This window comes from Pimephales promelas, chromosome 1 (genome assembly GCF_988280905.1).
Source record: "Pimephales promelas chromosome 1, fPimPro1.hap1.1, whole genome shotgun sequence".
NCBI lineage: Eukaryota > Metazoa > Chordata > Actinopteri > Cypriniformes > Leuciscidae > Pimephales > Pimephales promelas.
This window is the reverse complement of record NC_142769.1, coordinates 35274009-35299878: the sequence shown is the minus strand read 5'-3', so window position 1 is coordinate 35299878 and position 25870 is coordinate 35274009. Positions and strand designations below refer to the sequence as shown.

Below are 25870 nucleotides of genomic sequence, written 5' to 3'. Positions count from 1 at the left end.
GTGGACATATACGCATACACGCGGATACACGTGGATAGCACAAAATGTATAGATAGCACGCCACTTCACTTGAAAGTGGAGTGTATGTTTATGCAAAAGTCATGATGTCATCTTGAATACCTGCTGATATAGACAGCTATTTCCTTACATACAGGTGCAGGGCACAAGATGATGATGTTTATGATGTTTATAAGATATGTGTACACCACGGTAATTGGAATGTGATGCTTTACGGATGACGCAGATTTAAATACAACCGAAAGCCTAAACATTGGCGTGCCTCTAAAGTTTGAAATGATCTGGCTCTTTGACCTGTCTTTGACTCACAGCTGCTGTAAGTTGGTGATGAATCTGAGTAAAAAGTGTTCATACTCACTGGCGAGATGCAGGGAGAGAGCCCGGCTGGTCAGGGCTCCTGTCGAGCTGGTACTTAGACAGCTGTATCCACCCTCCACACCCACTGGAGCCTGGCCATCCGTGGAGGATGGCGAGATAAGCAGGGATCCGTTGGGCAAAGGTCGGATGGCCTGGCTCTCAGACAGCACCGCTCCATCCCGCAGCCAGGTCACGTTGAGGGGGGGCTCACTGGCCCCCAGGTGGCAGTCCAGCAGCAGAGGGTGATCAGGCTCCAGAACCACATGGACCGGACCAGCACCACAGCTCAGCTCCACAGACACAGGCTTCTCTAATTAGTGAGTGAGAAGAGGAGAGAAATTGAGATTGAAATTGAGCTGATGAAACAACCCTAGGTTGGGAGGTCTGGGGGATAAATGAAAACAATAAATAAATAAACAAATCAAATGAAGAAAATAAAGAGAAAAGGAAACTAACCCAAACGAAAACGATCAGTGAAAAGGGTTGTTAACAGTGAATCGATTGAATTCACCTTTCTTTCTTTTTTTACTCAAAGGCCATATTTGGATAATTTAGAATGATTTGACTCAAATCAAAATAAAATCAAAGAATTAAGAATTTTTAGAAAGTAAAGTTCTTCAAATTCTTCCATTAAAGCTACACTGTGTGATTTTTACCCCCATCTAGCGGTGAAAAGGTATATGATCATCCAGTGAATATTAGTTTCTGTTCCTCTCAATTCCGATTTGGTTTTAACTCCTACGGTGGCCAAGGTAGTCCAAGATTAACATGGCTTCCAGTTCGACCTCGTCCATGAGTGTTAACTCAAACGTGAACGCGAAAGGCGAAGCTTGAATTAACGGGTATGTCCCTCTTTGGCTAATGTACTTTCAAGATGGAGGGGCAACATGGCGACGACATTAGAACCCCTTACCCGTATGTATTTCCAATGGCATATTATACACTCACGAGAATACTTTATTACTTGAACGTAGTAAATATACATTAATGAGCACATATATTTTAGAAAGAACTGTTTTAAGCTAAGAATAAACTATAAGAATTACACAGTGCATAGCTTTAATCTATAAAAAAAGACTAACTTCAGAAAGTAAGCTGAAAGGAAACATTACCTGCACAACCATAGGGTGGCGAGATACAAGTGAATTAAATTAAACTGAACTGAAACTGCGCTCTTCATGTGTACACTGTACATACCTAACAGTACGATTTACCATTACTAACATTACCAGTGGGTAGAGAAAAGTTATACCAACTTAAGTAAATATTTTCAGAATTTCTTTTGGCTTAGTAGACTACAATACAAATGACAAAAGAAGCTGAATATTTAATTTTAAAACGAGACAACATGTTCTTAGTTCAGTACTATTATACATGAACATAGAGAGCTCCCTTTGTATTTTAGGAAGAAATAATGACCAGAGAAAGACCACTACTCTTCAACAGCATATTTCTCTCAATATTTTATTAATAAATTACATTTACTTTCACCAAACAATGAAAACAGATCTTGTATCAGCATACAGTAATCTGGAAAACACCATTTGCTTTACACCCAAAGGAACCGTTATTCATGTTGCCAGTCATGTCAAGCATGAGGCAATAATTTTATAACGACTATGCTAATCAGCCATCCATAACACTATGTCAGCGCTCTGTACACACACACACACACACAAAGACCACACGTTGAGCCCACATTAGTCCTCTACATTTTCGTGCTGCAGTAAGCTCCCAATTAATTACGCTAATGGGAAATGGAATTATTTCCTAGATTAAAGTGAAAGCTGACCCTCCGGCATCCCTATATGTATGCGTGTGTGTGAATGAGACAAGCTAGCAAGCAAGAGCAGCTCACACAGCTAGCACACAAAAAGAGAAAACACAATATTACTTGTTGGATGGCTGAAAGCCAGAGTACGCATACAAATATGTGAGAGAGTGTCTTCTGAGGCAGAAAGAACACGGACTGACAGAGAGAAACTCGTAATAAGTTCAGCACAACCAGAGCTGCAGGGTCTCCGAGTCCAATCGCCACCTCTGTTTATAGTTGAAAATAAGGCCACTAAGTCTCTGGTTCCAAAAAGGCCAGCGCCATTCCAAATGAGACCTTATTAGTAAGTGAGAGAACAAATGCGTGTGTCTGCGCGTGCAGAGAAAAAAAAAAAAACATGAAAGACTGGCCAATGAGAGATCTGTGGGCCATAATAACAGAAACACTGGCCTACTTTCACCACAGCCATTAACAGACACACCGGTTGAGGGATCGCTTCTGTCCTCTTGCTGTTTTACTTCGATCCAATCTCTAATCTAATTAAGGGCATTAATGGCGATTTCTCCCAAGAATATTTTTGACCTCCTCAGGTTTCTGAGATACCTCCCAACTTCACTCTCACATGCAGAGTTTGGCATGAAGCAAGTACAGAAAGAACAAATCCTTCTGAGCGCATGCTTGTAATGTGTCAAAACACACATTAAAATGAACTACTGTCCATTTTGTACTGCTCCCTCTCCTGTGCGCGTGCAAAAGCACAGCAGCTTCCTGAGACCCTGCTGAGTTTGTGAAATGGCAATGTTTGTGGGGTGATTTGTTACCGCTATGCACCTCTGCTGCTGTGGACTCGCTCTAAAATCAAACGGGTGGGGATTCTCATGGCATGGCAGAGAGCCAATCAAATCATCAATTTTACTCTGACTTGGCAAATGAAGAGAGCGATAAACAGAGATAGAAAATAAAAGTGATAGTATTTTCCAATGAGACACTAGTTGTATATATGTATGTTGTAGCCCATAGCATATGACAAAGCAAAGAACCAAAAACATAAAACACTCCACTGAAAAGAGATCATACAATACGTTTATGATCCTGGTTTCCTTATTTAGCAGTCTCTCAACCAGAAAGATCAAGCAGATCCATCTACAACACTTCGTTCTGCTGGTGAACAGCGTCAAATCGACACTGACCAAAAATCTGGACTAGCATGGAAATGTGTGCTATAAACTAAGCAAGACTGAAATAATTACAAATTCTATATTCTCATTATACACTTTTTATAAAAAGGAGGAAAATTGTGGAATTTAAAAGTTATAAAACATTTGCTCCAAACTCATCATAAATATTTGAAGACGCATAATAACCGCTGATCTTTGCTTATAAGCACTTAATCGAGAAACGTTTTCATAAAATATGTGAAATAATCATGAAATAGCTAAATATCTGAGATTTATATTTTAAATTGGTTTATTTCATCAAAACACACAGCTAAGGTGGTCGTTGGAGAATAACGCTGCATCATGTTATTAAGTTGTATTATTGAATCAGTCAAACCAATGTCGATTTTCACATGACCAAATATCATCTGATTATGCATGCCTGGTGGTATCAATCAATAAAAAGCTGGTCTTTTCAGCAGCTCCATCTAGCCATACTAAGACAAGAACTGGTAAAAGATTGACAGAGTTGATTGTTCTAGTCATTCTGGCTCCAATAATTGCTACAACATTCACATTCATCTACAAGAGCATCTCCCTGCGAACACTCGATCATTTATTATACACAGTGCAAACTTCTCAGTTACGCAACACCAACCTCATCTTTCACAAAACGCACAAGTAAATTATCACCTCTGCATGTGTTCCTGTGAAGTGAAGGCGGTGCTCAGGAGTAGTCCAGAACATTTTGTCTGAACTGTGGTCTATCCTGTAAAACTATAGATTGCACTGCCAAAGGCATGAAACACATGTGACGTGACTCAACAAAATACACAGCACATTGCGTTTATAAAACTCACTGCATCATCAGTGTGATATGCAGCAGAACACTCAACGTCATGACATCTACTCAAACAATTTGCATGTCAAATTGATTTTAACCACATAAGAAAGTATTTCCCTTTAATAGCACTTTCATACTTCACCACTAGAGGGCACATGACTTTCACATTACTGATTCCTATCGAAAGGTCGTGCCTTTCCCTTTAAAGGTTGTATCGGTGATTTCAGGCCCACACAAAAATGATCACATTCATCTAATCATTCCTAACGATCCGTTGTTACCATGAGTTTTTCCCATAATGCCAATACATACAAGGATACACTGCTGTGAGCAAGTAAGACATGCTGCTGCTGTACAATAGCATACATATACCTGTAGCAAATCTATACATGTGGAGCTGGGAAGGTGGAGGGTTTCTGAAAGTGCACTGCATACTGCTAAAGCAAATGTATTTTAAAGTTCAGAGTTGAGCATCAAGCTTATTGGCTACTGATACAGCATTACTTATTAAATAAAATGGTATTCAAACTGTTTTTACCCTTTGATTTAAAATATATAGCAATCTGTTTTTCATAAATTAAGTAATTATTAAATCATATTCTTTTTTTTTTTTACTTCAATATATCTTTATAGGCTACATAAAGTTCATTGTTGTGAAGAACATCAGGGGCGTAGCCATGTGGTGGCCAAGATGCCTATAATAACTAGACAACAAGGCAACACTGCAACTTTTTATATGAATGATATCATTAATAAATATTAAGCCACAATTATATTGATTTGTCACAAATCATTTGGCATTTTTAAGCCATGATCAAATGGGAAAACAACACACCCCCAAACACCCCACACTGAAAAAAACTACTTGTAAGATTTACTTAATAAAATCCTCGTAACAATTTGCACAAGTAAATTTTAAGTAAATTTTACTGCTATAATATTAAGTACAACTCGCGTGCCATTATCAAGTAAAATCTACTTAGTATTGAACAAAACTCTCATGAAGAAATTAAGTAAAAAATACCCATTTACATTTCATTTAGAAGCTATATCTATTTAAAGTAATTAAGTAAAGTTTATTTATTGTTTTTAAATTAGGAAGCTTGCTTTTATGAAATTTTTAAGTAAATCTTACCATTTAATGAAGTAAAATAAGTAGATATTATTTAAGTTTTTTTGTTGAGATTTTCATTTACTACATATTTAAACATTTAAACATTGATAATTTCTTTTTTATAAATAATCATGAACATAAATAAATAATCATTTTCTCAATATTTTTCACAAATCACACAACTAAAATTCAATTAAACAGTTTATTTTTCAGTCATCAAAAATGTTCATACAAGAATGGACATTCAGTCATCTCTTGACACAGGTGCATTCAGTAAAACTGTCTTTACAGTATTGCTGCTTCCAACATTTCCTTCCCTTCAAAAAGGATGGATACATCGATTGGATCTTCTCCATCAGCACCACGAACGACCAGTATTTTAATGCTGTGCTGAGTGATGTCACTGCCGCTGTCCTCCTGCATACAATTTAGAAGAAAAAATATAATTCTTTTGAGAAACAAAAATATAATGGCTTAAATTATTTTATTTGACTTGCATTAAAGGACAAGTTCGGTATTTTACAATTAAAGCCCTGTTTTAAGATCGTCCCTGATGAAATAGAATATTTAAGATTGTTTTTTAGACAGATGCTCCGGTCACGAGAATTTTTGGATTCTGTGTTAGCACCCCCCCACCTTTATAATGAAAGCATAGGTGCACTCGAACAATTATTCATTAAAACGCATAAAACTTTAGTTTACAAAGACGTGAAACTCACCGAGTGGTCTGGGGTGTTCACTGATATGCTCACACAAAAATCGCTGTAAAAGATGCTTTCCAACAGGTTTTATCGTAGTTTTTGTCCAAGTCCATTTTCTTCCTGTTTTTGGTCGAAATCCACAGTAGTCAATTGTCGAGTTTGCGTGCGCGATCCTTAGTTATCTAGTTCGAGTTTGCGTGCGCGATCCTTAGTTATCTAGTTCGAGTTTGCGTGCGCGATCCTTAGTTATCTAGTTCGAGTTTGCGTGCGCGATCCTTAGTTATCTAGTTCGAGTTTGCGTGCGCGATCCTTAGTTATCTAGTTCGAGTTTGCGTGCGCGATCCTTAGTTATCTAGTTCGAGTTTGCGTGCGCGGTCCTTAGTTATCTAGTTCGACCGAAAACAGGAAGAAAATGGACTTGGACAAAAACTACGATAGAACCTGTTGGAAATCATCTTTTACAGCGATTTTTGTGTGAGCATATCAGTGAACACCCCAGACCACTCGGTGAGTTTCACGTCTTTGTAAACTAAAGTTTTATGCGTTTTAATGAATGATTGTTCGAGTGCACCTATGCTTTTTATTATGCATATGAATTCATGAAATGAATAGTGGAATAAAGTCATTATGTTTGCGCACAAAAAGTATTCTTGCCGCTTTATAAACTTAAAATTGAGCCACTGCAGTCACTGCATGACTACTTTGATGATGTCTGTATTACCTTTTCTGGACAAGGACGGTATATCATACATACATTGTATTTTGAAGAAAATGGGATATCAAACAGTTGACTGTAGCCATTAGAAATCTACTATGGAAGTCAATGGCTACCGTCATTTGATTACCAACATTCTTTTAAAATATCTTTGTTTGTGTTCATCAGAAGAAATAAACTCACAACGGTTTGGAACAACTTGAGTGCAAACAATGTTTACACAATGTAAACAATGACAATTTTTATTTTTGGGTGAACTATCCTTTTTAGGGTGCTATAAACTGGAGTGCAGTTTTCTGTGAAATAAATTTGACTCTGTTTAACCTTTCACACGCAACTTTAAAATATTCTAGCTGACCACCCAGTGTGCGACTTTCATTTTAAAATATATCTCCTTATTATTTCCATGGCGACGTTTCGTGATTGTGAAAATGAAAATGATGTCATTAATGACTCACCCTCATGTCGTCCCGAGCCCGTCAGAACTCTGTTCATCTTCAAAACACAGTTTATCATCTTCTTTATCGTCAAAGTAGAGAATGAGGCTGCGGATAACTGATTCCCATCTCAAGGCTTTGTGTCTGTGAACAGATTTATATTGTACCATTACACAACCTTTTATTCATACACAATGAACTCAATGAAATCAAGTGAGAACACAAAAGCATTCATGCGCAAGGAACACTGATTTGAGTACTTAGAGCAAAGTGACTCTACTTCCTGTTCCTGTCTGCCTTGCATTTTGGCCAAAGCAGAACTGTCGCTGAAACTTCAGTAGAATCTTCAGTACATATTCTTAATATTTGAAATTTAAGTTGTAATTTATGACTAAAATTCTAATTACTGAAATTTCTGAACTTTTGACTTTTGTCTGTTTAATACAGTAAAGCTACTTTAATGCAATCTATATTGTATTAAAAGCTATACAATAAATGTACATGCATGTATGAGAAATACATTAAGTATATCTTATTTAAAAAAATGTGAACAAGCACACTTTTGATCAAACACACCTGACTCAGTTTGTCCAGAAATGGCCTCAGTTGGTCCCCACAACACCTCCCATGGCCTTCATCAGGGCAATAAGTCTTGATGTGCATTGGTCAAGTCTGAACATGAATCTCTGCCCCATGATCGATTCTCCTGAATTCCTCCTTGATCTAATGTGACAAAATGATTCAAGAGTACAACAGCAGAAATTTGGTTAAATAGACTGATGCAGGGAGCAAGGGTTAATTATACAAGGACTGTAGATATCAACAGTGGAGTGAACAATCCAGCACTTTCTTTTGTAATGTGCAAATCCAAAAGAGAAACACTAATTTGGCATTTCAATTTTAACTTTGAGTTTAGTACATTTCAAGTTTATTTATTTTTTCATGTGCTAAATCAGTTACTGTTGTCAATATTAATATTGCCCATGATTGCCACTCACGATCTCTATTTTCTACAATCAATTTTTAGAAACAGGATGATTTTAGAAACGCAGCCCTGCTTACTTTAAGACCTCATTTATGCACGATTTAGAGCGATTGAAAAAAAAAAATAGCTTTATGTGTAAACGTTCCATCCTGAGCAATATTCAGCAAGAGCATTCAAACTTTTCCATAGTCAACAGTATAACGTTAAGAGCGGTTGACGTTAAATTGTTAATTTTAAGGCCCAATTTTAGCTAGCTAGCAGTTAAAACGGTAAAGATTGTCTACTAATTTCTACTTAGTTTGACATTTTTACACGAAAAACAGTTCTTTGTGAATCTATAAAACTATTGAAAACTTCCGATTCAATATAAATAATGTACGTTAACGTTAGGAAGTGAAAAGGGGTTAACGATACAGTATACTGTTATGGATAACCCACACGCGTTGCACTAATATGAGGCCATGTTGTAAAGGTGAGCATTAATGTTTATTGAGTCAAATAAACAAGAATCATCAATCAAAACCCACACAGACTCATGTTTTATTAAATGTAAAACAGAAAGACAAACTTACCTCAAACACGACAGAAAGCAGCGACGCAGCAGCCCGCCAATTCGTCTCGTCTCAGATCCAAAGTGCGCAGTTAGACTTGTCCAAACGCGCATGTGCGGATTCAAACGCGCTATGCTTTTCTATTAAAATTTACTTAAAATTACTATGTTTATGTGAAGGGACTATAAAACGTTTAAATATTACAAGAAAATATATAATAAGATTTACTCTTTCCAACCAGTTAATTTATTACATGAATTAAACGCGTAGATATTTAAAAATTTACTTAGATAATTCTAGTTCACATTGAATTTTAATTTTATTAAGTAAAAATTATGATGATTCATTTAATATATATTACTACACCAAAAAGTTCGTTTTTACAGTGCATATCTGAACAGATATGCTGATGATAACAACAAAAAGAATAGATACCACATCCTGTCTGATAATGGATTGCAGCAGTTCGCACACACTTTGTAAACACTAAATACGGGTTCAGTTCACACTCGCATGGAGCAATTCTGGTTGGCACTCCTGCCAGCTATTGGCTGAGAAGAACTAAGCACTGCACGAGGTGGACAAAGGTGGAGCTGTGTGTGAACATGCATTTGTGCCAGCTGGATGTGTGACATATGTACCGCACAACCACTAATGAAGGCTGGGAGGACAGAGACAGATGGTCTGATTGATAGCCCAATGCAACAAACCATTTAAATTCAGATGGCAACATGTCTGTGTGGGTGCATTACATTTGTGTCAGTATGGGTACAGTGCCAGCATGGCACAATTAGAGAGAGAGAGAGAGAGAATACATGACCACAGAAAAATCATACAGTACATGTAACATGTCAAATCAAATTTTTATATAAAATAAGTTATGAATCACCTACACAGAAACAGTTTACAAATTAGTTTATTGTTTAATGTATTAGTGTTCTAATACTTCAAATTTTCCAGGATTTATCTTATGTATTTCAAAATTGACTAGATTTCACATTGATTATGTTATTTTATATTTTTGTACATTTTACACAATTATGTTAAGTCCATTCAAACTGAGAATAAAACACAAAACCATTGAACAAGAGAGATCGGTGCCTGGTAACAAATTACATTGCTTTACAATTGTCACATATTTTCAGTAATTAGGCTTTAATTATTTGTAGTCAGCCTTGAAGACTTTATTTGTAATATTATCATGTTGCTTGTTGGATTATTTATATTTACTAAAAATGGATAATTCTGGTCCTCGATTCTGATTGGTTGAGCCACGTTCGAAGCCACAGTAAATGACTCAACAAACATACACCTGTGACATTAGTATTACTGCACAACTGCCTTTTGTGATTCTTTGTTGCTGCATGTGTTGCTTGGCAACATCTTTGGAACTGCATTGCTTGGCGAAGGAATAAATGTGTTATAACGTTATTTTTTGTTGCTGGTATATTTTATGAATAAATTAAATATGAAAATGAATATTTTTTATGGAGTAACCCCTAACCATTTTTATAAAAGCAATAAGCCAGTGAATTTAGAACAGCTAAGGTGGTTAGCTCCGTGTCTAGCCTAACAAAGCCCCTTAGCTGTTCTAAATTCACTGGCTTATTGCTTTTCGAAGTGTAAAACACGGCTTTGCGGGGCTTATTGCTTTATTGTGAGACAAATTTGTTAATAAATAACATGTTTTTCCCCCACAAAATGTTTTCTTTTAGAGCTAGGTTAAAAGTGTGAACATATACAAATTTTAAAAAGCTATGTAAAATAGCTTAAAGAATGTAAAGTATGTAAAATGTTATTTTCATTGAAACAATAAGCCTCATTTATTTGTCAATCTGTCCTTTACAAGGGTAAAAAAAAATACAAATACTAAACAAAATAAGCTAAATAAAATAATGTTAGCCCCTATTTGCCATCTGGTTGTTTTAAACTGGCAGATGATCACAATTCAAATATCTCTCTACATGCACTTTTCTCCACATTTACAACTTGCCACCACATGCTACCTCCAACATTTCAACCTTTGTAATGGAGTGTAAGTCCATATTTGTAAGACATGCTTAGGCTATTTGCAATAGCCTACCTAGTCACATATTTTTGTCATATTTGTCCTTTTTGTTAATGAATCATTAGTTACACAAACAAACATAACCCCTCCTTAAAAAAAAAAAAAACTATGTACATTATTTCTGTCCAGGATCTGACAGGTTGCTTTCATATTGACATAATTAGAACAACATATTTACTTCCGACATATGGGTGAGATGTCAAAATTGATTAACTACTTCCTAATAAGGGGGGAAAGAAGCCAAGTCAATTGCATATCCCTTTGCAAATTTAGTCAAAATTCTGCATGAAAAAAAAGAAACAAAATTCTCCATACAATGTACTTATTTATTATACAATTATCCAATCCATTCAATGAAAGTCAGTATAGAGACCACTGAAATTTTAGGACCACACCGAGTTTCATTGAATGGACAACAACAGGTGAAACATTCATCACATTTTCTGTTCCACAGTAGAATCAATCATAGTTACTATTATATACAGGAATGACATAAGGGTGAGTAAAAGATGACATAACTAACCCTTTAAAAAGGGTAAAGGGAAAGGCTGCGAAATTTGCCTGTATGTTCAAAAAAAGACCTAAACCTAATGACAATCAACAACATCCATGTGTCATGCTGGTACAAATCCTACACTATACAGATTGGAAGAATAAACGGGCACTTGCTTCAGTTTATGGGAAATGAGTGGGAGGATTGCAAACTCTCCATCTTTGAGGATATGACAAGAGAGAGTGCAGTGATGAGGAAACAATTTACCGCAGCATGGAAGTTACCATGGGATTTGCAAGGTCGAAATACTGTGGCTCATCTCTAGTTCTCTCAGAAGGGAAAAAAGTAGACTTTCACTGGTCGTGCAGAAGCATAAGATATATAAAGGAACACATTCAACTGCAAAGAGGTGATAACTATGGATATAGTCGGAATCAGTCAACAAACACAGTAATGGCATCTTCTCCTGCAATTGTCAATTGCACTGCCTGACATGTTTAGCGTAGGCATCTCTGATACCAATGAGGGTTTCACATGTGATAAAATACAAGGAAATAGTCAGGATTCCAGATTTACAGAGACAAGCGTCCAAAATTTAATCGAGGATAGTAAGAATACATGGTCTCTAGATACTGCTTTGGATGCGAGATATTGTACACTGAACATTATTCGGTTCCGGTTATCAGTTCCCCCACAACAGAGCAACCGGGTGACTGTGAGATGGCATAGTCGCAGCACAAAACACTGCTGTTCCATTCCGATTAAAACAACATGTTCTCCCCACTCAGTGATGCAACCAATAAGAAAAAAAGTGCCCAAGTTATTGGCAATTTGATTGTACAGAATGAGAATATAGAGACACCAGCTACCATAGTCAAAACGTTTGCCAGGGGCCAGAGTGCCGGATATCAAAGCAAATTTAAAAGTGCTGGCTAAAGCTAATTGTAAACTCTTGAGATTGTTATTCATATTCGAATTCAGTTCATTAGCACTAATGATGTACGAATTCGTAAGCCAGAGATCACACAAAATAACATTAAAGAGTTGTGTGAAATCGTAAGTACAATGTCAGAAACTTCAATATGCTCTGGCCCCCTCCCTGTATGCCGGGTGACACAATAGGTAACAGACTGTCGTCACTCAATGGTTGGCTGTCTTAGAGGTGTCCGCATTATAATATAGGGTTCATTGACAATTGGAAAGGTACCCAAGGCCTGACCTGTTAAAGAGATGGTCTTCATCCCTCCGGGGATGGTGCCATTCTTCTCTTTAGTAATATGGCACATAGTCTTAAACTTAAAACTTGACTGGCAGGGGTCTCATTGATAGATCCTCTTCTCAATATTAATTCATCATTGTCATTAGAATATGTACCAAAAACTTTAAACTTGATCCTAAAGAACTAGATTATTACAGACACCTTTTCTGTTAAAATACTCAAAATTCTGGCTAGTTGATAATACCTAGAATTTCAAAATCAACTGCAGGTGGTATACCCTTTTTCCTAATTAGCACCCCAACTCATTGTTTGGGAAGCAGACACACTGTCAGTATAAATCTAGACTAAAACACATCTCTTTAATCAGGCACACCCATAACATTATCAATTTCTATTCAAATCAGATAAATGATTTGTTAGGCTGCATAAATGAGGTCAACTGAAACCAGGAACACTTCCTCTAACACCCGATGTACTTCTTACATCGCAAAAAGAATGGCATCTACGCCAATATTTGTCTGTCTGTCACATTTTTATCCTGAGGTTACCGTAGTCGGCCAGAACCGGTCCATAGATCAGTAGGTGGACCTGCGCCTAGACACGACCATAAACACAGCCATGAGTGTCAGCAAAGACTGTGTCTACTAGACCACCCCCCGTGAAGGCCTCGTTGACATGACAGCCATCGGAACAGATCATCAGCAAAGACCTCAATAACCAGAAAGGTCCTCCGCAAAGGAACTAGATTAATATATTTGAATATGCTACTGATCCAGATCTAAATTTTGATTTGTTATGCAGCCTGAATTATAAATCACACCATCTTTGTTTGTTGGTCACAGGAGAACTGGCCCCCCGACTGAGCCTGGTTTCTCCCAAGGATTTTTTTCTCCATTCTGTCACCTGATGGAGTTTGGGTTCCTTGCCACTGCAGGAACACTAAATATTCAACAATATTATTGATCTGACTGTACTGACGCTGTAGAATGAGAACTGAGCTGAGCTGGGCGATGACATCATTTTTTCTTTTTGCAGAACTGCTTTATAGATAATAAGAAGAAACTAACTTAATAATTGATGATCTTTACAACAGAAATGAATCAACACTGAACTGACTTCAGCTGAACAACAGCCGGGATGCATCGTTTTCCTGTTATCACTCTAATGATAACTGATAATTTACTCACCCCCATGTCATCCAAGATGTCCATGTCTTTCTTTCCTCAGTCAAAAAGAAATTTAGGTTTTTGATGAAAACATTCCAGGATTTTTCTCCATATAATGGACTTCAATGGGAACCGGATGGTTCAAGTATCAAAAGACGGTTAATAACTGTTTCAGATGCAGCTTCAAATGTATTTAAACGATATCAGACGATGAATAAGGGTCTTACTATGCGAAACGATCGGTTATTTCAATGCTTATTCCAAAAATGTAACTTTTATAAGTACAAATGCTAGCCTTTCTCCATTCTGTGAGGCGCGTTTGCAACGTCACGTATTACGTAATTACGTTCAAAAGGTCACGGGCGACGTAGCCGAAAGTACAGAGTCAGTGTTTACAAGTTGAACGCATAGGTTGAACGTGCAAACTAACTCAAACGCCGTTTACAAAAAAAGGAATTAAAAGGAAAAACAACGATGTCGGACGATTTTGATTCTGTACTTCCGGCTACGTCGCCCGTGACTTTTTGAACGTAATTACGTATTACGTGACGTTACAAACGCGCCTCAGAGAATTTAGCAAGGCTAGCATTTGTCCTTATAAAAGTTACATTTTTGGAATAAGTTTTGAAATAACCGATCGTTTCGCATGATAAGACCCTTATTCATCGTCTGGTGTCGTTTAAAGACATTTGAAGCTGCATCTGAAACAGCTATTAACCGTCTTTTGATACTTGAACCATCCGGTTCCCATTGAAGTCCATTATATGGAGAAAAATCCTGGAATGTTTTCATCAAAAACCTAAATTTCTTTTCGACTGAGGAAAGAAAGACATGGACATCTTGGATGACATGGGGGTGAGTAAATTATCCGCAAAAGTTTTTTCAAAAGTGAACTAATCCTTTAACATGATGCCACACGCAATATCTACATGAAACACAACAAGCTTGACAACTAATAATTTTAAATAAAGAAATGGGACATTCTGACATCACAAGACAAGTTACTAAAAAAAAAAAAGAGCCATGCAATGCAACCATATTCATTAATTCATGCACCATTGTATGCTGGAAAGAGGCCAAATGGGACTGTGGGTCTAATAGAAAAGGTGCCTTGAGATGCATTACTTGTTTATGAAAGTAGTACTTTGTGAGAACCCCGGCCAATATTTGGTTATTTTATCAGCAGTTCACTTGATCAAATAATTATATTTTACAGTGTATTCATAAGTCATCTTATTTATGGAGGCAACTCATGATGTAGACACAAAATTGGTGACTTTTGAAGGACATGCCACGGAGGGGACAATGGATGGAATCCAGGACAGGCTATGCACTCTTAAGGAAGACAATGGACTCTCGGGGGTTAGGAGAAAAAGAGTTGACATTCTTTTTAAACAGTCACAAAATCTTTTCAGGCCACTGTATAACACTGCATTTTTAACTTAAAGGTGCAATACCTAAGATTTAAATGCCGCTAGAGGGCGCTACATTCAAAACAACAACAACGGCTTTGCTTGATGACGCCGTGGAGGAACGCGGAATGATGGGAACTGTTGTTTTCAACTCCACCGTGGATAAATCAGTCAGACGGGAATCGAAAATTAGTTGTCATGGATGAGGTAAAGTTCGATTTCTATAAACGTTGCATTTAATGACATGCTTGTTTTTCATTAAACTGAAATAACCGTGCAAGAAAAGTCAGGTTTAAAAGTAAATTAGTTATCACAGATGTTACTGTACGAGTCACTGGACGAAGCTATGGTGGAGAGGGTTTGAAGGGGCAGGTCTCTTGCAATGAGTTGACGTGGTTGGCCCTCCTTGGTAACTTTATAAAAATAAAAAATCAATTTAATGTCAGTTATCCCAACCTGCAAGAATTCATTTCCGGGAGGTATATTTCGATAACAAGATTGTGGGGGTGGGAGGGAAGGCTAACTTTCGCGTTCGCGAGGCACAAACGCAAAGTCTCTCCTTCTGTACAGTGCACGCGCAGCGCGCTGTATGTTATGCGCGCAGTATGTCTCGCTCTAACATTATATCCCGGGAGATTTGAACTAATTTGCGGGCATCAGGGAAACGCTATCAATATGCGGGAGATCCGGGAGACTTGGGATGTCTGCAATGTACATTTGACACATCTTTTCATGTCGTGTAAGTATTCAACCACAGCTACAGTTTCACAAAATTAACGTTAAGGGGGTCGCACACCGGACGAGAAGCTGCAGCGCCGCGTTGCACCACATAATTATTCGAACACATTATTATCTATAAGTGTACACATACCGGCGGCGCCATTCGGCGGATGTCCGCGGTGCCCAGCAACGTTTCAGGACCGTGTTCAAAACCCTGCTGCGCCACAGAGCGCCATTTACATAGTTTTATATAAAATTGTAATTATTTTTGCCTCAAACCGTTGCTAATGGATCCTGACTTTGCCCTGTGCTGCAATATCTATGCATTTAGTTTTGCAGTCATTTACAGAAATCAGCTGCTTGAATGACAATTACTGATTATTATTAGATTTTTTACGTGAGATTCTCAATTCATTCTGTGAACGGATGATCTGAGGTAAAGTTTTCAGAATGCAGACTCAGCAACGATTGTATTTAATTGTACAGTACAATAACATAGAACAGACATTATCTTCATTTTCTGTCATTAAACATAACAATATTGCTGGCCATACACTGATGAGAAAGTGCGCGTCCGGTGTTCGATAACGTTACTGGAGTTGTCCTAAACGTGACGCGGCGCTTCTCGTCCGGTGTGCGACCCCCTTTACAGCCAACAGTTCACATTCCGAGAATAAATGAAAAGAATATATGTGCTCCATTCCATAACAAATGCGCGAAACAAGCTGTCGTTTGATACAACTACAACTACCGCATTTGTCCAGGACTACACGTAGTACGAGCGGAAACCGAGGTAAGCGGATATGACGCGATTGACTCGCGACTCCCAGCTCACCCCTGCTGACACGTGCCGTTTACTTGGTTAAAATCTCAATTTTCTCGCGATTTAAACATTGTTTGAAACATTTGAAATATTGTGAGTTATCATCTTTACTAAATATATAACACTGGCCTTGTGATTTTGGGATATTTTAATGCAAAAATCTTAGGTATTGCACCTTTAACATTGGGCCAACTCAGAAATCAACAAATTTTAAATTTGGGGTGCCTACCAGGGGGATGTGCCAACAGAAAAAAGAAAAGAACATGTTGTGAAAGAAAAAACAAATCAGTTTATTAGAAGGAAATGCTGCAGATGGGACAAATGTAATTGTTTAGCTTTAGCAAATCTAAAAAAATAAATAATAATAATTATGTAAATCATAATATTGTGATGCCTATATATTTACTTGATAAATTTTAAAAATATATTTTAGTTTAGTGTTTTTTAAATGCATTTAGTCTAGAATTTTAATAATGACCATGTAATGATATAATATTTTTAGATAAAATCTTACGGAATTGTAATATAAAAATCATTATAGCGACTATCATGCATCTCTAATTTCACATTTAGACTTGTTAGTTTTGAACTGGCAATTGTTCAGCAAATTAAAAAAATACTGTACATTTACATTAAAATATTGTGATGACTAAATTCACTTGAATTTAAAACAATTCATTTTAGTTTAGTGATTTATTTTAAATGCCTTTAGATAAAAACACGATTTTTAAATGAAAAATCAACTATCATGATATCATGATATTTATGAATATATTCCTTGACATTTTCAAGTCACAAATACGAGGCTGCATGTGTTTTTGTTCCTCAGACATTGTATTTAATTAAAAATGTATGCCTAAAGAATTGAAGTAGGAAAAATTCAGAGCAAACAGTGACAGTACAGTGCCAGATGTGTCATTTAGCTGCGACAATAAATAAATCAGCATATTGTTAGGTGCGCAAGCAACAACACACTACAAACTAATAGCAGGCCGTTAGTAGTAATAGGAACGTGACTGCAAGACCGCAGTGTAGAGTGCAGGGTGATTATTTTAGGAGCTTTTCTCTCGACATCACTGATAAGCGTCCTATAAGGTCTGGATTGCAGTGCTGTTGTTAATCTGTTTAGCTAGAAAGCAACAAAAAGGGGAACAAGGTGTCTTGCCATTTAAAGCATTTGATTACTGCGGTCAGTGCTCTTGAAACATGTGAGGAATACTGAGAGACCGGAAAAGACACTGAAGGTGGTAGTGAACACATCTAGTAAGTGTACTCAGGACCCAGGAATGGTTGTTTGTGCTATTTGTACTTTATTACCTTGACATTAAATTACAGAACACTTGTTTACGCTGCTGAGCGAGTGTTACTAACACGACAGCTGAGAGAGTGATGGCAAATTTGACATTTTTCTTTCTTCTGAGTCTGACCAATCAATCTCTCATTATGTTTGTTTTCTCTTTTGGAAGGTCATAGGAACACTATTGTTGATCAAATGGCAAAGCAAAAAAATACATTTGTTATATTACCACAGAAGTTTACCCAATTATGATGACTTCCACTTCTTAGAAGAGAAAAGCATCCATTTACAGTTCAGACAACATCCTCAAGTAGGGCTGGGTAAAAATATTGATTTCTTGATTTTAAGCAATTCTCATTTTTATGAACCAATATTGATTCTTAAATCTCAAGAATTGCTATTTTAGTCTGTTTTCATTTGATGAATGAACAAAACATTGTAGCACGCCTCTCATTCAATAAATTGCAAGCTTTGTGCTTTATTACATTTTGATATGAAACAAAGATTTCAAATTCTATCCATTTTATTATGAAATTCAAACAATAAATACTTCTCAGGCGCTCTTTAATATGGTGGCAAATCTCTGTGGCATCTCAGTTCAAACAAAGCAGCAGCACGGAGCGCTTGACAACTGATCAACTCTTCCACTTTTTCGTAGTTACAACACGAAATAAACATGAATGAACATCAGAAGGTATGTTGAACGATACAGCACAACTTACCGAAATCCATATCGTGTCATGTAATTGCTCAATCAGTGTGGAAAGACGTCAGTAAAACAGCTTATAAACAACATTTTCACATAATGCTACATTTACATCAGAAAAGCAACTTGTTAATCAGCTAGAAAATTTAAATTTAATTAGACATTTATGTCAATACCCAGCCCTAATCCTCAGTGCACTTAAATTAATTGTGTATTCATCCAGCAGGAGGGGTCTATCAACGAAACCCAGTGAACACTGAATCTATCTAGGTGCACATCCTATCAGCCAAGCTTTAGGATTTAGTATTCTGATCTCTTTACCAAACTATTGTGGTGTCTCGGTTCTAGGCCAAATGAAGGAAATCCTCTGAAGAATATTACAATGCACCAAAAAAAATAACCACAGTGCTCTAGGGAGATGTGCAAACAATTACAGGGCTCCAAGCAAATCTCACTGTGTTCAAAATGAGGATGATGATAAGGACTTTTAAATTGCTTGTTGAGCGAGTCCTGATGAGCGGAATAAGCCGACGTTATTCAAGAGGTCACGGCTTGCCAAGTTGACAGCCAATTCTCACAGCCTAACAATGTCTTAAATAGGGCTTCAAGAGTTGTGCAAGAGTGCTGTCTCATTCAGTGGTCTGTGCTGAAACAACTCGACATAAAGATACATGCCTCAAGCATCAAATCTCTCGCAATATTTTGATGTACAAAAAAGTAAAACCATCTTCTGGCTATGGCAGTTCTGGCATCCATGGCCAAAACAAAGTCCCTTTGGAATGGACAAGTTATATCCTCAGACCATGAACGGAGAATGACTCACTCGCTAGACTTTGCACATCCTGCAGCTGTGCCCCTGCCATGTGAACCATTGCAACTGGACTCAAAAGTACAGCATGATGTCCATAGTTACCACTCATACATATTTACCATTTAAGATGTTTTTTTGTGAAATTAAAGGGATACTCCACTTTTTTTGGAAATAGGCTCATTTTACAACTCCCCCAGAGTTAAACAGTTGGCTTTTACCGTTTTTGAATCCATCCAGCCGATTTTCTGATATTTAGAAGAATATCAGTAACCAGACAGTTTCTGGTCTCATTGACTTCCATAGTATATTTTTTTCCTACTATGAAAGTATATGGAAGTCAATTTCTACGATGGAAGTCAATGAGACCAGAAACTGTCTGGTTACTGATATTCTTCTAAATATCAGAAAATCAGCTAAATGGATTAGAAAACGGTAAAACTCAAACGTTTAACCCTGAGGAAGTTGTAAAATGAGCCTATTTCCCAAAAAAGTGGAGTATCCCTTTAATACTTTTAATTAGCAAGCATGTTTACATTTTCTAATAAATGCTGTTCTTTTGAGCTTTGTATCAAAGAAAATGTGGTTTCTTCTGAGCACCAAATCACCATAAGAATGCTTTCTGAGGCATATTATGCAACACTGAAGACTGAAGGCTTCTGAAAATGCAGCTGTCAATAATAAATGACATGCTAAAATAGAGGTCATTTTAAATTGTACAAATATTTCACAATATTACTGTTTTATTGTATTTTTTAATCAAATAAATGAAGCCTTAGTGAGCATAAGAGACTTCTTTCAAAAACATAAAATATTACTGACCCCAAACTTTTTAACAATAGTGTACACACAAACACACAAGTTTTTGAGGCAAAACCCCAAAACGAATAAATGCTTTAGTCCTTGTGAAATAGAACCTTTAAAGTGCAAGTGAACGCCCTTAGTCTGTTTGAAAAACTAAATGGCAAAAACCCAGTTCCAAATCTACACTTAATGGCAGAAGGATTTCCATTGTCACAGGTGCTATCTGTATGATAAGAGGTAACAGTCATGACAGTTACGGAAGCTTCAGCTCTACCTCTTTATCTGTAAACCACAGACACACACACACAAAAGTTCTAACATGATATGTATTGATGTTATCTGTCTCTGCATATAAAATTCTGGGAATTCTGCTTAGGGAAACTCGGTGCAGCTAGATCAAAAGCAAAGGAGCGGAGCATGAGACAGATACAACTAGGCAACAGTATGAGATATATTATAACTAAAAAAAGAAAAGGAATCTGACAACTGAGTCTCACTGAAAAGATGAGATGTTGCAGCAGATGCACTATGGACATTTACACATATGGGATGTTACCTGGAAGACTAACATTATATTCAAGACTATTATTCAGTTCATGGCATGAATTTCTTGGGAAATTAACCGGCTTTGCTAGCCACATCCTTCACTGCGTGAGCAATAAGTGAAACACTATATGAACACTATAAATGTCATAAATGAAAATTAAAGATTAATTAAACCAAGTCACATGTGCAAACACACAACAGACATAGACCTGGCAAGGTAATTTTTAGCGGATGTATGAAGTTGTTTCCTCTCAGGGTATAATAACAGTAGTTCATCATATAAGCATGTTAAACTTACATTTGACAACCAGAAAATGTGAATACTTGTCTGTTTTGAATATTCCTCCATTGACAGTGCACACAAATACCAATTTGATCCTTCATAAAAGTTAATGAAGAGATTATAAAACTATTCCATATGAATTTAGTGGTTTCAAGAGACATACACGGAACAGATTTAAATTTCGGTTTCTATTCACATACAGTAGTTGAGTATAGAGAGTACAAAAAAGTCTTTCAGATTTCATTAAAAAGATCTTCATTTGCATATCGTAGATGAACAAAAGTGTTATGGGTTTGCAACAAAATAAGGGCGAGTAAATTTTTGGATGAACAATCCATTTAAGTATGACTTAAGTGTCCAAATACTTTTGGGGTCACTGTATAGAATACAGAATTTATGTGTATAATTTTTATTCTTTGTAGATCTATGCTTTGGCAATACACTGTACCTTTTCATAACAATAAAAGCACTTTTGAGTTGACTTGAAATGTCTGCTGTCCTATTGTGTGCTCACTTCTACCTATCCTAAAAATAACAGAACTGTCTTTTTATAGCCTTTCAAGAGGGTCTCCCATGCAGTCCACATCCACAACACTATAATAGTGGGGTCCCCAGATGGCCCAATCCTGGCACAGGTCTGGTTTAAGACCACATTTATCCACACATGACAATCAATACTAAAAGCAGGGATCTAAATGGCTCAGTTGGAGTCTTTGACAGTATTTACAGTTACTCTTTCTCCTCTGTGAACTATTTGCAGCAATTACTGCAGTCTTTTGACAACATTTAAAAAAAGGAAATTTAGGACAAAGGCACCAAGACAAACAGCCATTTACCAAGCTGAAAGACTTAAAAATCATGCACCGAAAGCCAAACACCAAGGTTATAAACCTTTTATGAATCTACTCCTGTTAATTACATTCACAGCCTCTTTGTGTGTCGAGAATTTTATAACAGTCAGTATCTGACATGTTTAATACATCTGCTTTGAAGAAAAAAAAATACACCCTTGTAAATGTGGGAGCCTGCATCCACAATCGTCCTTAGTGATAAATGGCTCCCCTTCCTAAGTCATACCTCCCCACACCACTATGAGCCCTCCTGTGTAGTCATGTGACCAAGTGGACAGCAGCAAGGAATGGAAGGAATGCGATCGTATGACTGTTTACCCAACCAGCGTCATGAGGAATAGACCCCGTTTCACACACTCGCTCACACACCAACGCATACATTAACATGCCATTATACATCAACACATTTTCTCGAATGATTATTCATTTAAACACACAACAGAATTCAATATTGTACTTAACATAATATCCATAATATAAACTTACAGCAACATTTTGTCATTTATCTCACAGTCTGAGAATGATGACACACCAACATTTTTACTTAATCAATAAAAATCATAATTTTGGATCCAACTTTTTCTTTTCCAAGATTCATTCAGAGATGTCAACCCGTTGAAACTCTATAATTTACTGAACAACAGCAGTGATGATCTTCTCCGTTTCAGCAAATGTATAGAGCATACACAAAACCCAATGAATCATGACCTCGTTTCAATGGATACAAAAACCAACGTTTACTGACTGGATAAACATTTTGAATCGATGTAAATCACAGTACACATGGCCTTGAAGCTGTTTTGTGTGTGTGTGTGTGTGTGTGTGTGTGTACCTATGTAACAAAAACAGATACTGGCACAGTATGGACAGATATCAGACAAAATTCTGCTGTGGTCATTCTGGTTGGTGAAATTATAGTCTTAGTTTAAAAAGCTGCTATGCACAAGCTGCAGAAACTCAAGTTGGAACTGGTGAGTAGCTGAAGACACACTGGATGTTGATTATCAACACAGTGAGGGAAACATTTCTGGCTATGCTTAACAGCATGCTGTCTAATAAAACTAAGGGAATTGGATCAAATGTGATTATGAACAGTAGAAACCATTAATAAAACTTCAACTTTATCTTAAAAATATTCTCCGGGTTCTTGGCTAAGAGGCCCTTGGCAGGGCTTGAATGTTCTTGGCAGTATGTATGCAAGCAAACAAGTCAATTATCAACTTATAGTGGAGTGAATGCAGTGATGCATTGAAGTTTAAGTTATAGTGTGGACTTGAAATAAATGAAATAAATAAAAAGAAATCATTATACTGGCTCTGTCACTTGCTAGTATGAGAACTTTAAAGGGATAGTCATCATATACTTACCCTCATCTCATCTCAAATTAGAAAAATGCTCTTTCTTCTGTGCAAAAAAAAACAAAAACAAAAAATGTCTTGAAGAATGTTGGTAAACAAGTAGTTTTGGTGACCATTCATTTCCGTTTTATATGCACAAAAGAAAATAGGAATATTTTCTTTTGTGTTCAGCTGAAAACAAGTCATCGGTTTTGACCAACATGAGGGTAAGTAATTGCTGACAGAATCTAATATGTATTTAAGACAGACAACTGTCACTATAATGATCATTTAAATGGGCAATACTAATTATTCCAGTTACTCATTAAACATGTCAATTCTCCCATCAAGCCTCAGTACCTCCCTTTGTCCTTCTTTTCATCTCCCTTTGACCCATCTGAGGTTCTATCCCTGGTCAAGCCACATGCTGATAGATTTTGACAGCTGTTATCCAGGTCACAGTATCCCTGGAGTCCATGTGTACAAATGCTGAACTCAAATAGCCATTGCAACACAGAAGAACACAGAGACCTAAGCACTATCAGCTTCATAAATATAACCCATAGATCAGTTTGGGGATTCTTATTGGACTTAAAGGAACACTCCGACTTTTTGGGACTTTAGCCTATTCACCTTACCCCCCAGAGTTAGATAAGTCCATACATACCTTTTTCATCTCCGTGCGTGCTATAAGTCTGTTTGACGCACCCACCGCTAGCCTAGCTTAGCACAAAGACTGGATGTGACTGGTTGCAGCTTTCATACTAATCCAAATGAGTGGCAAAATAACGCAAACGTTTTCCTAATTACATGTTGTGGTTTGTATAGTCACATAATGTACAAATAACAAAGTCAAATGAGACACAGACATCTTTTAACCGTATAAAACCTGGGAACTATTCTCTGAAGGCGAAGCACTGCTACTTTGACGGCGTAATAACCGCATCACCTGAGACACGCCGTGGTGAGGAGCGGAGAGTTCGCTCAGTGTTTGGGTAAAGCCTAGTTCACACTACAAGATTTTAAAATGTTGGGCTGAACTGTGCAGTTCACATTACATGACTTGCTCTCAGTGAAATCATGAGTGTTCAAGTTGTTTAGCTGTTCACACCACACAACACAACGTGATTGATCCACAACAGGAGGTAACTCACTACACGAGTTAACAACGCACTGCATAGAGATACAACCACGATCGGATGATAAGAGCATATCATTTGTGACTCAATGAGAGCTGTTTCAGTACTATAGTACGGTCTAAATCCTGAAAATAATCAAACAAATAACGAGTTGACAACAACACGATTCTATCAGGGGCTCGTTCTTAGTACGTCGCTAACTCAGTTAGCTGGATTTGATTGTTGGCGATTTGGCATGATCTTGGATCGTTTGGTTCTTCGACGCTCATCCTGGACTTGCTGTCATAGCAACAGGTGCGCTAGCTTGAGCCTGCTCACGAGCAGGCTTATTTCATGTAAACAGGATTAGATCGCGGCTGATACGGGAAGTCCTTCAGCGCAGCGCGATAGTGTGTAGCCTAATTTCTGAGATTTATTTTTGTTTTCTCGTGAAACGATCGTCGTGAGGGTGTCGTTTAAATACATTATTATTTTGTTGGAAATGCACATTAATGTTTGATTCGATATCGGGCTTCAACAACGTTACAAAATGTTTGCATTGCCCTAAAATTATTTGCGAGTGGTTTCCTTTACACTACTGGAGATGCGGGGAACTTGATAAGCTTTCTGTCGTGCCATTCACAAAGTAGTGCTCTTAGTTTTTTTTTGCCACAATGACATGAGCTTTGGCCAACTAAAGGGAAGATTTCAGGGTCTAAAAAGCCTGAGGGTTGCACCTGACAGGGCCTGTGACATTGCATGTGCCATATTACACAACACTGCCAACATCACAAAAAAAAAAAAAGTTTCATTAAGCCTAAAATAAAAGACAAGACAAATTTGCAAAACTCTATTTGCTTAGAGTTTTATTTCAATTGTTCTTTGTAAAGAAAAGCCAGTTATTCAGTCATCTTTTTAAAAGATATTATGCAAGGTCAGCAATAGTACTCTGTGTGATTTTACTCTGAAGTTTATTTTGAAGCAATTCTATTTCTAGTGCAATTTTTTCTTAGTCAAGTTCTGTTTCTCCCCCTGATTTTTGTTTTTTCAAAATACTCTATTTTCTGTTGAAGACTCATATAGGGGACGAATTTAACCGTGTCGTTTGTGTCACACATGCCTCATGCAACAAATAAAAAGCAAAAGTTGTCTCTACACTGCCCACCCCTGTATCACTGCTGTGTGCAGACTCTTCTGTAGGCCTTTCTGTACATGTGGACTCCTCTCAGAAATAACAGGCATAGGCACAATTAAAATTAAAGTACTTCCTCCAAAGGACAGTCATCTGAGAAGTTTTCTTCACTCTCCAGTGCAATGTGATTGATAACTCATGGCAAAATATTTTTACATTAACATAAGTTTATCAGTTTTTACTTTCAAAAGACAAAGCAATTTATCATTACTCAAGATTTAACAGTTGAAATGACTAAACCAGCCAATTTGGATTATAGGTCTACTTCATTTAATGCAGCAACAAATTATTTCATAGTGTACAAAGATAATTTAAATCTCATTTCCCAGTGATGAAGGTGTTCCTGCTGCTGGTCCCTGATGTGTGTCTGGAAG

At 37.1% G+C, this 25870-nt stretch overlaps 1 protein-coding gene and 1 long non-coding RNA gene across 4 annotated transcripts in view; both read right to left on the bottom strand.

Moving 5' to 3' along the window:
• igdcc4 (immunoglobulin superfamily, DCC subclass, member 4) overlaps window positions 1-25870 on the bottom strand; it is a 76497-nt gene that overhangs the window by 40204 nt on the left and 10423 nt on the right. The window contains exon 2 of the mRNA XM_039666874.2: window positions 377-685. Within this exon, the coding sequence (XP_039522808.2) occupies window positions 377-685 (309 nt within the window). The remainder of the gene's footprint in view (window positions 1-376; window positions 686-25870) is intronic.
• LOC120476694 (uncharacterized) lies at window positions 5453-8743 on the bottom strand. Of its 3 annotated transcripts, none has more exons than XR_005622205.2 (4): window positions 8675-8743; window positions 7694-7840; window positions 7139-7261; window positions 5453-5681 (listed from the first exon to the last, which is right to left on the bottom strand). It is a non-coding gene; the product is annotated as an uncharacterized LOC120476694 (long non-coding RNA). The 3 variants fall into 3 exon arrangements; XR_016162451.1 differs by lacking the exon at window positions 8675-8743 and adding an exon at window positions 8524-8566; XR_016162457.1 differs by lacking the exon at window positions 8675-8743 and adding an exon at window positions 8541-8566.